Source organism: Garra rufa, chromosome 21, assembly GCF_049309525.1.
Source record: "Garra rufa chromosome 21, GarRuf1.0, whole genome shotgun sequence".
Lineage (NCBI taxonomy): Eukaryota > Metazoa > Chordata > Actinopteri > Cypriniformes > Cyprinidae > Garra > Garra rufa.
Window position 1 is genome coordinate 19,063,287 of NC_133381.1, and position 12,354 is coordinate 19,075,640.

The window sequence follows — 12,354 nt, forward strand, 5'->3', positions numbered from 1 at the left end:
CAAAGCTGTCGTACTGTCAGGATGGCCGAGCGGTCTAAGGCGCCAGACTCAAGGTTTCAACCTTCTCAAATACTGAGGCTTCTGGTCTCCAAATGGAGGCGTGGGTTCAAATCCCACTTCTGACAGCAACTTTTCATAAACCTGAAAAAATGACATATATGCTTATATATTAAATATGACTTAAGCAATATAGAATATGTTCTCAGATTTTAAATGTGGCAAATATCTATCACTTACAAAAGCTGAAACTTTCGGATTCCCACTATTAAATTAACTGTACCGATACTTACAGTCAGCTGTCGTGCTGTCAGGATGGCCGAGCGGTCTAAGGCGCCAGACTCAAGGGTTTCGACCTTCTCAAATACTGAGGCTTCTGGTCTCCGAATGGAGGCGTGGGTTCAAATCCCACTTCTGACAACTATTTTTCAGGAGCCTGAAAAAATGTCATAAATGACTTAAGCAATATAGAATATGTTCTCAGATTTTAAATGTGGCAAATATCTATCACTTGACAAAAACTCAGACTTTTGGATTCCCATTAGTTTATTAATTGCACCGATACTTACAGCAAAGCTGTCGTACTGTCAGGATGGCCGAGCGGTCTAAGGCGCCAGACTCAAGATTTCAACCTTCTCAAATACTGAGGCTTCTGGTCTCCGAATGGAGGCGTGGGTTCAAATCCCACTTCTGACAGCAACTTTTCATAAACCTGAAAAAATGACATATATGCTTATATATTAAATATGACTTAAGCAATATAGAATATGTTCTCAGATTTTAAATGTGGCAAATATCTATCACTTACAAAAGTTGAAACTTTCGGATTCCCACTATTTCATTAACAGTACCGATACTTACAGTCAGCTCTTGTACTGTCAGGATGGCCGAGCGGTCTAAGGCGCCAGACTCAAGGGTTTCGACCTTCTCAAATACTGAGGCTTCTGGTCACCGAATGGAGGCGTGGGTTCAAATCCCACTTCTGACAACTATTTTTCAGGAGCCTGAAAAAATGTCATAAATGACTTAAGCAATATAGAATATGTTCTCAGATTTTAAATGTGGCAAATATCTATCACTTACAAAAGCTGAAACTTTTGGATTCCCATTAGATCTTTAATTGTACCGATACTTACAGCAAAGCTGTCGTACTGTCAGGATGGCCGAGCGGTCTAAGGCGCCAGACTCAAGGTTTCAACCTTCTCAAATACTGAGGCTTCTGGTCTCCGAATCGAGGCGTGGGTTCAAATCCCACTTCTGACAGCAACTTTTCATAAACCTGAAAAAATGACATATATGCTTATATATTAAATATGACTTAAGCAATATAGAATATGTTCTCAGATTTTAAATGTGGCAAATATCTATCACTTTACAATAGCTGAAACTTTTGGATTCCCATTAGTTTATTAATTGCACCGATACTTACAGCAAAGCTGTCGTACTGTCAGGATGGCCGAGCGGTCTAAGGCGCCAGACTCAAGGTTTCAACCTTCTCAAATACTGAGGCTTCTGGTCTCCGAATGGAGGCGTGGGTTCAAATCCCACTTCTGACAACTATTTTTCAGGAGCCTGAAAAAATGTCAGAAATGACTTAAGCAATATAGAATATGTTCTCAGATTTTAAATGTGGCAAATATCTATCACTTACAAAAGCTGAAACTTTTGGATTCCCATTAGATCTTTAATTGTACCGATACTAACAGCACAGCTGTCGTACTGTCAGGATGGCCGAGCGGTCTAAGGCGCCAGACTCAAGGTTTCAACCTTCTCAAATACTGAGGCTTCTGGTCTCCGAATGGAGGCGTAGGTTCAAATCCCACTTCTGACAGCAACTTTTCAGAAGCCCGAAAAAATGACATCTACGACTTAAGCAATATAGAATATGTTCTCAGATTTTAAATGTGGCAAATATCTATCACTTTACAATAGCTGAAACTTTTGGATTCCCATTAGATTTTTAATTGTACCGATACTTACAGCAAAGCTGTCGTACTGTCAGGATGGCCGAGCGGTCTAAGGCGCCAGACTCAAGGTTTCATCCTTCTCAAATACTGAGGCTTCTGGTCTCTGAATGGAGGCGTGGGTTCAAATCCCACTTCTGACAGCAACTTTTCAGAAGCCCGAAAAAATGACATCTACAACTTAAGCAATATAGAATATGTTCTCAGATTTTAAATGTGGCAAATATCTATCACTTGACGAAAACTCAGACTTTTGGATTCCCATTAGTTTATTAATTGCACCGATACTTACAGCACAGCTGTCGTACTGTCAGGATGGCCGAGCGGTCTAAGGCGCCAGACTCAAGGTTTCAACCTTCTCAAATACTGAGGCTTCTGGTCTCCGAATGGAGGCGTGGGTTCAAATCCCACTTCTGACAGCAACTTTTCATAAACCTGAAAAAATGACATATATGCTTATATATTAAATATGACTTAAGCAATATAGAATATGTTCTCAGATTTTAAATGTGGCAAATATCTATCACTTACAAAAGCTGAAACTTTCGGATTCCCACTATTTCATTAACTGTACCGATACTTACAGTCAGCTGTCGTACTGTCAGGATGGCCGAGCGGTCTAAGGCGCCAGACTCAAGGGTTTCGACCTTCTCAAATACTGAGGCTTCTGGTCTCCGAATGGAGGCGTGGGTTCAAATCCCACTTCTGACAACTATTTTTCAGGAGCCTGAAAAAATGTCATAAATGACTTAAGCAATATAGAATATGTTCTCAGATTTTAAATGTGGCAAATATCTATCACTTACAAAAGCTGAAACTTTTGGATTCCCATTAGATCTTTAATTGTACCGATACTTACAGCAAAGCTGTCGTACTGTCAGGATGGCCGAGCGGTCTAAGGCGCCAGACTCAAGGTTTCAACCTTCTCAAATACTGAGGCTTCTGGTCTCCGAATGGAGGCGTGGGTTCAAATCCCACTTCTGACAACTATTTTTCAGGAGCCTGAAAAAATGTCAGAAATGACTTAAGCAATATAGAATATGTTCTCAGATTTTAAATGTGGCAAATATCTATCACTTACAAAAGCTGAAACTTTTGGATTCCCATTAGATCTTTAATTGTACCGATACTAACAGCAAAGCTGTCGTACTGTCAGGATGGCCGAGCGGTCTAAGGCGCCAGACTCAAGGTTTCAACCTTCTCAAATACTGAGGCTTCTGGTCTCCGAATGGAGGCGTAGGTTCAAATCCCACTTCTGACAGCAACTTTTCAGAAGCCCGAAAAAATGACAACTACGACTTAAGCAATATAGAATATGTTCTCAGATTTTAAATGTGGCAAATATCTATCACTTACAAAAGCTGAAACTTTTGGATTCCCATTAGATCTTTAATTGTACCGATACTTACAGCAAAGCTGTCGTACTGTCAGGATGGCCGAGCGGTCTAAGGCGCCAGACTCAAGGTTTCAACCTTCTCAAATACTGAGGCTTCTGGTCTCCGAATGGAGGCGTGGGTTCAAATCCCACTTCTGACAGCAACTTTTCATAAACCTGAAAAAATGACATATATGCTTATATATTAAATATGACTTAAGCAATATAGAATATGTTCTCAGATTTTAAATGTGGCAAAAATCTATCACTTACAAAAGCTGAAACTTTTGGATTCCCATTAGATCTTTAATTGTACCGATACTTACAGCAAAGCTGTCGTACTGTCAGGATGGCCGAGCGGTCTAAGGCGCCAGACTCAAGGTTTCAACCTTCTCAAATACTGAGGCTTCTGGTCTCCGAATGGAGGCGTGGGTTCAAATCCCACTTCTGACAGCAACTTTTCATAAACCTGAAAAAATGACATATATGCTTATATATTAAATATGACTTAAGCAATATAGAATATGTTCTCAGATTTTAAATGTGGCAAATATCTATCACTTACAAAAGCTGAAACTTTCGGATTCCCACTATTTAATTAACTGTACCGATACTTACAGTCAGCTGTCGTACTGTCAGGATGGCCGAGCGGTCTAAGGCGCCAGACTCAAGGGTTTCGACCTTCTCAAATACTGAGGCTTCTGGTCTCCGAATGGAGGCGTGGGTTCAAATCCCACTTCTGACAACTATTTTTCAGGAGCCTGAAAAAATGTCATAAATGACTTAAGCAATATAGAATATGTTCTCAGATTTTAAATGTGGCAAATATCTATCACTTGACAAAAACTCAGACTTTTGGATTCCCATTAGTTTATTAATTGCACCGATACTTACAGCAAAGCTGTCGTACTGTCAGGATGGCCGAGCGGTCTAAGGCACCAGACTCAAGGTTTCAACCTTCTCAAATACTGAGGCTTCTGGTCTCCGAATGGAGGCGTGGGTTCAAATCCCACTTCTGACAGCAACTTTTCATAAACCTGAAAAAATGACATATATGCTTATATATTAAATATGACTTAAGCAATATAGAATATGTTCTCAGATTTTAAATGTGGCAAATATCTATCACTTACAAAAGTTGAAACTTTCGGATTCCCACTATTTCATTAACAGTACCGATACTTACAGTCAGCTCTTGTACTGTCAGGATGGCCGAGCGGTCTAAGGCGCCAGACTCAAGGATTTCGACCTTCTCAAATACTGAGGCTTCTGGTCACCGAATGGAGGCGTGGGTTCAAATCCCACTTCTGACAACTATTTTTCAGGAGCCTGAAAAAATGTCATAAATGACTTAAGCAATATAGAATATGTTCTCAGATTTTAAATGTGGCAAATATCTATCACTTACAAAAGCTGAAACTTTTGGATTCCCATTAGATCTTTAATTGTACCGATACTTACAGCAAAGCTGTCGTACTGTCAGGATGGCCGAGCGGTCTAAGGCGCCAGACTCAAGGTTTCAACCTTCTCAAATACTGAGGCTTCTGGTCTCCGAATCGAGGCGTGGGTTCAAATCCCACTTCTGACAGCAACTTTTCATAAACCTGAAAAAATGACATATATGCTTATATATTAAATATGACTTAAGCAATATAGAATATGTTCTCAGATTTTAAATTTGGCAAATGTCTATCACTTGACGAAAACTGAGACTTTTGGATTCCCATTAGTTCATTAATTGTACCGATACAGCATAGCTCTCGTAGCCTACTGTCAGGATGGAAAAGCGAAAGAGACTTTTACAGTGACAAAACTTGAAATAAAAATAAGGTTTTTGACGCAGAATGTCATGTGCTAGATCAATGGCAAATCTATAACAGGAAGCAGTCAGGAATTTCATTGAAAGACTTAATAAAGGGGAGTCAGATTAGTCATTTGCTAGATGTGCAGCGTCAGAGTAGTAGTCACATTATTTTGGCGGCAGATCACCTGAACTACATATTGAAATAATTAACGACCCCTCATACACATTATTGTATATTAAATTGTTAAATATTACAACAAGAACAGAAATGAGCACATTGCGATCGATTCAGTGATAGATTGCTTTAGTCTCGTGTCGCCAGACAGTCAGATCGATGTGAAGGAGCGATTGCTTTGTCTGGCGAATGGGCCAGTTTGTGATCCTGACGTTTGTTGCTCAGTGCAGCTTGACTTTTGTCTAAAATATAAAATAATAATGGCTCAGCCTCCACCAAAACCATGGGAAAGGCGAATCCCTGGAACCATGACTGCGCCACTAAACTATCGGTTCGTAAAAACTCCAGTATGTCCAAAAGACGAAGTGTTGTTAGGACGGCTAGCAAGCCTGATTGCTATCGAACACGTAATGCAAAATATATTTACTTGACAAATAGATATTTCGTTATAACATGCTTATAAGTTTGTGGTTAATGCGATACTAAGAAAAAAATACTATGTTATGTTGTTGTGTTGACACTTTAACTTTTGCTAATAAGTTACATAAACTTAATGCTTGGCTCGTGCTCGAGCACGTCAGTAAATGTTTGCATGCGAGTGTCAAAGTTCACTCCAACATACCCATCCTGTTTTTCTGCCTTTCTGACAACTTTCAACGAAGTTTCTATTATTAATGCTGTTATTTGTATTTGGTGTTTCAATTGACTCTGCTTTTTTGTTTTTATTTTCAAATATCTAGATCAGCTGACTTTGGATCAGTATCACAAAGTGGGCCATCAGTGTCTGGTCCTCCAGTTCTAACACGTGTGACACCACCGATCCCTCCAAGACCCGTTCAACAGGCATACCGTCCTACATACAGCTCGTTTTCTTCCTCATACAGCCCTTATGGGAGCTCCATCTATGGGGGCTACAGCCCCTACAGCTACAGTGGTTATGGAGTTGGAGGCGGTCTGGGTTATAACCGCTATAACCTAACAGACGACGTCCCACCCAGCCGTTTTGTCCAGCAGGCCGAGGAGAGCAGCCGTGGAGCATTTCAGTCCATTGAAAGCATTGTCCACGCCTTCTCGTCTGTCAGCATGATGATGGACGCTACTTTCTCTGCTGTCTACAACAGCTTCCGTGCTGTACTGGATGTGGCCAATCACTTCTCACGCTTGCGCATACATTTCACAAAAGTGCTGTCTGCTTTCGCCCTTGTTAGGACCCTTAGATACCTATATCGCAGGCTACAGAGGCTGCTGGGATTGCGTCAGGATTCAGAGGTGGATGACTTGTGGGCAGACAGCGCTGCCTCCTCCATTGTATCTGCTTCAGGAACCAGAGCCGCAGGGATTGATGACCCCGGAGCGAATTCTGTCAAATCATGGCCCATTTTCTTGTTTTTTGCTGTGGTTCTTGGAGGGCCGTATTTGATCTGGAAGCTTTTGCGGTCTGCTGAGGGTCTTGAGGAAAATTGTGAGACATTTTTTCTCCCTTCCTATTCTGTCTCTTCTCACACTTCACACACTCTTTTCTCAATTTGTAGGTCTGAGGTTTCTTTTTTTTGTTTGCAACAATAGTGAAAGTTTTAAAGACCAGTATTGCTTGAATATATACAGTACCAGTCAAAAGTTTTTGAACAGTAAGATTTTTATTGTTTTTGAAGAATTCTCTTCTTCTCACCAAGCCCACATTTATTTGATCCAAAATACAATAAAGCGGTAATATTGGGAAATACTACTTTCTATTTGAATATATTTTAAAATGTAATTTATTCCTGTAAACAAAGCTACAAATTTTAGCATTACTCCAGTCTTTAGTTTCACATGATCCTGCAGAAATCGTTCTAATATGACAATTTGGGAAATCAATTATAGAAATGAATACTTTTATTTAAATGCTGTCCCTCTGAACTTTCTATTCATCAAAGAAGCCTGAAAAATTCAGCTTTGAAATCACATACATTTTAGAATAGAAACAGTTATTCTAAATAGTACAACTATTTCAAAATGTTTGTTTTGCTGTACTTTGGATTAAACAAATGCAGGCTTGGTGAGCAGAAGAGACTCATTTAAAAATTTACCCCTAGTTTCACAGACAAGGCTTAAACCTAATCCCAGACTAAAATGTAAGTCTGAGCTGTTTCAACAGAAAGAAACTTAAACTAATTGATCTTAAAATATGTCAGTGCCTTTACGTTGTCTCAAGATGGACAGTAATGTTTTTTTCTAAGGGATGTTTATAAAAACTACTTAAGTGTCCTAATTGAACTATTGCCTAATCCTAGTTTAACCTAAGCCCTGTCTGTGAAACCGGGCCTAAAAATCTTACTGTTCAAAAACTTTTGACTGGTAGTGTATATATTACCACTATTCATATCATAGCTTTAATGTGGAACCATTGAAGCAACTATGAGAATGATTTACACTACCATTCAAAAGTTTGGGGTCAGTAAGATTTTTTTTTAAAGAAACGAGTACTTTTATTCAGTAAGGATGCATTTATTATAACAGTGAAGACATGTTACAAAAGATTACTGTTTTAAACAATTAGGATAAATTAAATTTAGTTAAATAAAAAACAAAACAAAACAAAACTAGCTGTTTGTTCATCAAAGAATCCTGAAAAAAATAGTTTCCAAACTGTTTAACATTGATAATAAGATGAGATGCTGAAAATTCAACTTTGCCATCACAGGAATAATTTTTAAATATTAAAATAGAAAACAGCTAATATAAATTGTAATAACATTTGCAATTTTACTGTTTGTTTTTTGTTTTTGTTTTTCAAATAAATTCAAAATATTCACTTTTTCCTAAAAAAAAAAAAAACTTTAGAACAGTAGTGTATTTTAAAATATTAAAATAGAAAACAGTTAATTTAAACTGTAATAATATTTTGTAATACTGTATTTTTTATCGAATACATTTTAAATATTATAATAAATTTCAAAAACTTTAGAACAGTTGTGAAAGAAGCTTCTACACTTCTGAAGTAGAACTTAGGTCACTTAATAAATTGCAGAATTAATTAATATTATCATTCTGAATATTTTGTATATGTCTGAATATGTAGCTATGTCTGTATGTTTGTGATAGATAGACATTCTGGAAAATGTGTCTATGTTCTGTTTTATAGCCACTAACTGGGCAAGTGGGGAAGATGACCATGTTGTAGCACGAGCCGAGTATGACTTCACAGCTGCATCTGAGGAAGAGATCTCTCTACAGGCTGGAGACATGCTTAATCTTGCTCCTAAAGGTTAAAAAAATAAGAAAAACTCTGAACATAAGTATACATAAAGGGATAGTTCACCAAAAAGTTAAAATTCTGTCATTAGTCACTCTTAATTACCCTCACGTCGTTCCAAACCCGCAAGACCTTAATTCATCTCCGCCGGAACACAAATTAAGATATTTTTAATGAAATCCAAGAGCTTTCTGACCCTGCATAGACAGCAATGGTACTACCAAGGTCAAGGCCCAGAAAGATAGTAAGGACATTGTTAAAATATCAGAGGTTCAACTTTAATTTTATGAAGCTACAAGAATACTTTTTGTGTGCAGAGAAAATAAAATAACGACTTTACAGAGATTTATGGAATTTATGCGTCGTGATACTCTCCATAATGGCCCTAGGGTGATGCGGAGAAGAGGAATTTTTGAATGAAGTCTTTTCTTTGCCCACAAAAAGTATTCTTGTAGCTTCATAAAAATTACAGTTGAACCACTGATGTCACATAGACTGTTTTACCAATGTCCTTACTGTGTTTCTGTGCCTTGACCGTGGTAGTACCCTTGCTGTCTATGGAGGATCAGAAAGCTCTCGGATTTCATCAAAATAATCTTTATTTTGTTTTGAAGATGAACGGAGGTCTTAAGGGTTTGGAATGGTGAGGGTGAGTAATTAATGACAGAATTTGTCTTTTGGGTCAACTATCCCTTTAAACACTTTGACATGCACAGAAATACTAGCTAGTGTGGAAACTATTTTCATATTAAACAATGTAACATTTTAAACTTGACCAATGTCAAGCATATTTGTTCCAAGTACATTTTGTAATGGGTATAATAAACACTGACTTGCAGCTTGTACTCTGTTTTTCACCCTTATTTTCAGAACAACAGCCCAGGGTGCGTGGCTGGCTGTTAGCCAGTGTGGATGGGCAGACCACAGGCCTGGTACCTGCCAACTACGTCAAAGTGTTGGGCCGGAGGAGAGGCAGAAAGCATTCAGAATTAGAGAGGATGGCACAGCCCCAACAGGGTGCGCAGAACCTTCCAGCACCACAAACTGCTCTGGCTACAGCTTCTGTTCCCAACTCCAGACTGACCGTCCCTACCACATCAAATCCAGATGAGCTGCTGGAGTCTGTTTACGGTGAAACACACGGTCTTCACGCTGCCCTGGAGGTGCAACCTTCCACAAACAACAGCAGTGATACTATAGAGATAACCTCAGAAAAGATGGACTTATGAATAATTTGTGTGTGTGTGTGTGTGTGTGTGTGTGTGTGTGTGTGTGTGTTAGTGGGAGCTAGGAGAAAAATAGTATATTTCATTAGAATGTATCACCCTAAAAAAAGGATTGGAAAAAATGGGAAATGGAGGTGTTGTGAAGGAGAGGCAATTATGTATAATCTATCAACTGCATAATTCCACAAATTTCAGTTATATTTTCTTTCTTCAACAAAAATATTAGGTATTTCAGCATTATAGTTTGTAAGATTATGTTAATAAGACACATTAATTTATTTTGAGTAATTATTAGGAAAAACAGATTCGCATAAAATGTTTCAAATATGTTGTCATTCACACATACACAGTTAATGCATCTGAGTCGTTCGTATATCAATCTAAAATTATAATGTAGTGTTTATCACAAATTTCTCCTAATGTAAGAGTTTTAGATTACGGTTCATCTTTCTGCAATGTGAATATTTAATGTTTTAAGTTGTGTCGTATCAAGGATTAGTGTGTGCATTTTTCTGTGTTTTCAGGCTTGTTTGTTTTTTCATACTACTAACACTGTGTGCAATTATGTAAATACCAAAAATTATTTTGCAAGTAAATACTTAAAAAAAAAAATATCTCCTGTCATTTTCAGTTGTAGAGTAAAGTTCCAGCATTTCCAAGATTGCAGAAAATTACTGATTGACATTTAGCTGGGTAAGAAATGTAGGTTTATTTGTAGATACATAAATAAAAGTCATACAAATATGTTACACTGTGAGTCTGCTAACAGTTACTCTACCATCAAAAGATTTTAAAATATTTTTGAAATGTCTCTCAAGTTCGCTAAGGCTGCATTCATTTATTTTAAAATGTAGTGCAAAAAAAAGATGAAAAGAACTCAGACCGTCACCTTTGTGAGAGTCTGTCAATAAACGTCTATATTTTTGGAGCTGTGGTGTGCTGACTTTATCTCTTTTTTCTACTTTATTTTTGTCCGAGCACACACTTTGAGCAAATCGTCAGGGATGTGAGCTTTTGTGTTTGCAGAGTTTTATATTTATATTTTAAATTATTATATTTTATATTTATTTATCATTTAAAAGGTAATTTATTCTTATGATGGCACAGTTGGATTTTTTAACAGCCATTACTCCAGTCGGTTTTACATGATCCTGTATTTATAATATTGTTGTGGAAACTGAGATTTTTGGAACCGTAAGATTGTAGTGTTTTTTAAAAAGTCTCTTCTGCTCACCAAGCATGCATTTATTTGATCCAAAGTACACCAAAAACGGTACAATTTTAAAATATTTTTACTATTTAAAATAACTGCTTTTTTTTAATTATTCCTGTAATTTTAAAGCTGTTAGCATCATTACTCCAGTCACATGATCCAGTCTAATCTGATTTGCTGCTCAAACAAACATTTATTATTATTATGTTGAAAACAGATTTTTTTTAGGTTTATTTGATGAATAGAAAGTTCAGAAGAACAGCTGAAATAGAAACCTTGTGTAACATTATAAATGTCTTTATCATCATTTATTAACAATTTAAAGCATCCTTGCTAAATAAAAGTATTATTTTTTTAAATTCCCCCCATAAAAAGCTTTTAAATGGTATTCATCAAAGAATGCTGAAAATATTTAATAATAATAATAATAATGAATAATTATAAATCATTCTAATATGCTGATTTGTTGTTCAAGAAACATTCTTAATCAGCAAATCAGCATATTAGAATGATTTCTGAAGGCTCACGTGACACTGAAGACCGGCTTAATGATGAAAATTTAGCTTTGACCACAAAAATAAATTGCATTTTAAAATATATTCAAATAGGAAACAGTTATTTTAAATAGTAAAAATATTTCAAGATTTTACTGTTCTTGCTGTACTTTGGATCAAAAAAAAAAAAAACAGGCTTGGTGAGCAAAAGAAACGTCTTTAAAAAACATTTTAAAAATCTTACTGTTCGACTGGTATAGTGTACATTTTTCCCGATTCTTTGATGAAAAACGAGTTTAAAAGTACATTTGTTAAAAACATTTATTTTAAATAGAAGCATTTATACAAGCATTTATTTTAAATATAAATCCTTTGTAATATGAATATCTTTACCGTCACTTTTTAATCAATGTAATGTGTTCTTGCTGAATATAAGTATTAATTTCTTAAATCCGTGGCTGTACATTGTCAGTATGCGTTTTGTCTGTCAGCACATCTACAGCGCTACTTTATCTTTCAGCAAATTCGTTGACCTGATTATAGAGACTAAATGCATTTGTGTTTGTCTGGGCCCCATATTAAAAACAGAATCCCATCAATCAAATGGAATGTTGGGGCTGTCGCCTAGCAACGGGGACGCCGGCGCGCACCTGCTGCACTGCGGCACCGGAAATAGAGAGCACAACACAGTGGCTGAGCGGGGGATGTGGAGTTAATCCTCTGCCCACGGGTCGCCTTCAATCGTTTTTGTCAGTTTCCTTTTTCAGGCTCGGGTCAGCGAGCTTTGGCATCCCGTCAAATTGCAATAGACAGACGGACAGGCAGACAGCGGAGGCTTATAATCGGGGACACTGCAGCGCGAGCATCATCA

At 37.3% G+C, this 12,354-nt stretch overlaps 1 protein-coding gene and 18 non-coding genes across 19 annotated transcripts; all 19 read left to right on the forward strand.

The window, feature by feature from the left end:
• Positions 1-15: 15 nt before the first annotated feature.
• On the forward strand, positions 16-125 carry trnal-caa (transfer RNA leucine (anticodon CAA)). The gene is made up of 2 exons: positions 16-53; positions 80-125. It is a non-coding gene; the product is annotated as a tRNA-Leu (tRNA).
• A 181-nt stretch (positions 126-306) lies between these two features.
• On the forward strand, positions 307-417 carry trnal-caa (transfer RNA leucine (anticodon CAA)). The gene is made up of 2 exons: positions 307-344; positions 372-417. It is a non-coding gene; the product is annotated as a tRNA-Leu (tRNA).
• A 166-nt stretch (positions 418-583) lies between these two features.
• On the forward strand, positions 584-693 carry trnal-caa (transfer RNA leucine (anticodon CAA)). The gene is made up of 2 exons: positions 584-621; positions 648-693. It is a non-coding gene; the product is annotated as a tRNA-Leu (tRNA).
• Positions 694-874: 181 nt separating this feature from the next.
• Positions 875-985, forward strand: trnal-caa (transfer RNA leucine (anticodon CAA)). Its single transcript has 2 exons — positions 875-912; positions 940-985. It is a non-coding gene; the product is annotated as a tRNA-Leu (tRNA).
• A 165-nt stretch (positions 986-1,150) lies between these two features.
• trnal-caa (transfer RNA leucine (anticodon CAA)) lies at positions 1,151-1,260 on the forward strand. The gene is made up of 2 exons: positions 1,151-1,188; positions 1,215-1,260. It is a non-coding gene; the product is annotated as a tRNA-Leu (tRNA).
• A 183-nt stretch (positions 1,261-1,443) lies between these two features.
• trnal-caa (transfer RNA leucine (anticodon CAA)) lies at positions 1,444-1,553 on the forward strand. Its single transcript has 2 exons — positions 1,444-1,481; positions 1,508-1,553. It is a non-coding gene; the product is annotated as a tRNA-Leu (tRNA).
• Positions 1,554-1,718: 165 nt separating this feature from the next.
• trnal-caa (transfer RNA leucine (anticodon CAA)) lies at positions 1,719-1,828 on the forward strand. The gene is made up of 2 exons: positions 1,719-1,756; positions 1,783-1,828. It is a non-coding gene; the product is annotated as a tRNA-Leu (tRNA).
• A 166-nt stretch (positions 1,829-1,994) lies between these two features.
• Positions 1,995-2,104, forward strand: trnal-caa (transfer RNA leucine (anticodon CAA)). Its single transcript has 2 exons — positions 1,995-2,032; positions 2,059-2,104. It is a non-coding gene; the product is annotated as a tRNA-Leu (tRNA).
• Positions 2,105-2,270: 166 nt separating this feature from the next.
• trnal-caa (transfer RNA leucine (anticodon CAA)) lies at positions 2,271-2,380 on the forward strand. The gene is made up of 2 exons: positions 2,271-2,308; positions 2,335-2,380. It is a non-coding gene; the product is annotated as a tRNA-Leu (tRNA).
• Positions 2,381-2,561: 181 nt separating this feature from the next.
• Positions 2,562-2,672, forward strand: trnal-caa (transfer RNA leucine (anticodon CAA)). Its single transcript has 2 exons — positions 2,562-2,599; positions 2,627-2,672. It is a non-coding gene; the product is annotated as a tRNA-Leu (tRNA).
• Positions 2,673-2,837: 165 nt separating this feature from the next.
• On the forward strand, positions 2,838-2,947 carry trnal-caa (transfer RNA leucine (anticodon CAA)). Its single transcript has 2 exons — positions 2,838-2,875; positions 2,902-2,947. It is a non-coding gene; the product is annotated as a tRNA-Leu (tRNA).
• A 165-nt stretch (positions 2,948-3,112) lies between these two features.
• On the forward strand, positions 3,113-3,222 carry trnal-caa (transfer RNA leucine (anticodon CAA)). The gene is made up of 2 exons: positions 3,113-3,150; positions 3,177-3,222. It is a non-coding gene; the product is annotated as a tRNA-Leu (tRNA).
• Positions 3,223-3,387: 165 nt separating this feature from the next.
• trnal-caa (transfer RNA leucine (anticodon CAA)) lies at positions 3,388-3,497 on the forward strand. Its single transcript has 2 exons — positions 3,388-3,425; positions 3,452-3,497. It is a non-coding gene; the product is annotated as a tRNA-Leu (tRNA).
• A 182-nt stretch (positions 3,498-3,679) lies between these two features.
• trnal-caa (transfer RNA leucine (anticodon CAA)) lies at positions 3,680-3,789 on the forward strand. The gene is made up of 2 exons: positions 3,680-3,717; positions 3,744-3,789. It is a non-coding gene; the product is annotated as a tRNA-Leu (tRNA).
• A 181-nt stretch (positions 3,790-3,970) lies between these two features.
• trnal-caa (transfer RNA leucine (anticodon CAA)) lies at positions 3,971-4,081 on the forward strand. The gene is made up of 2 exons: positions 3,971-4,008; positions 4,036-4,081. It is a non-coding gene; the product is annotated as a tRNA-Leu (tRNA).
• A 166-nt stretch (positions 4,082-4,247) lies between these two features.
• Positions 4,248-4,357, forward strand: trnal-caa (transfer RNA leucine (anticodon CAA)). Its single transcript has 2 exons — positions 4,248-4,285; positions 4,312-4,357. It is a non-coding gene; the product is annotated as a tRNA-Leu (tRNA).
• Positions 4,358-4,538: 181 nt separating this feature from the next.
• trnal-caa (transfer RNA leucine (anticodon CAA)) lies at positions 4,539-4,649 on the forward strand. The gene is made up of 2 exons: positions 4,539-4,576; positions 4,604-4,649. It is a non-coding gene; the product is annotated as a tRNA-Leu (tRNA).
• Positions 4,650-4,814: 165 nt separating this feature from the next.
• On the forward strand, positions 4,815-4,924 carry trnal-caa (transfer RNA leucine (anticodon CAA)). The gene is made up of 2 exons: positions 4,815-4,852; positions 4,879-4,924. It is a non-coding gene; the product is annotated as a tRNA-Leu (tRNA).
• A 111-nt stretch (positions 4,925-5,035) lies between these two features.
• On the forward strand, positions 5,036-10,704 carry pex13 (peroxisomal biogenesis factor 13). The gene is made up of 4 exons (XM_073827015.1): positions 5,036-5,646; positions 6,056-6,777; positions 8,440-8,562; positions 9,421-10,704. The coding sequence occupies exons 1-4, from the start codon at positions 5,576-5,578 to the stop codon at positions 9,777-9,779; spliced, it is 1,275 nt and encodes a 424-aa protein (XP_073683116.1). The 5' UTR covers positions 5,036-5,575; the 3' UTR covers positions 9,780-10,704.
• Positions 10,705-12,354: the final 1,650 nt, after the last annotated feature.

What these genes read in the sequence shown, in the direction of transcription:
- pex13 (XM_073827015.1), top strand. Translation starts at nt 5,576, where the DNA reads ATGGCTCAGCCTCCACCAAAACCATGGGAAAGGCGAATCCCTGGAACC. An exon ending in TGAGGGTCTTGAGGAAAATT is followed by an intron (nt 6,778 to 8,439) that starts GTGAGACATTTT and finishes TCTGTTTTATAG; the next exon opens with CCACTAACTGGGCAAGTGGG. An exon ending in GCTTAATCTTGCTCCTAAAG is followed by an intron (nt 8,563 to 9,420) that starts GTTAAAAAAATA and finishes CCTTATTTTCAG; the next exon opens with AACAACAGCCCAGGGTGCGT.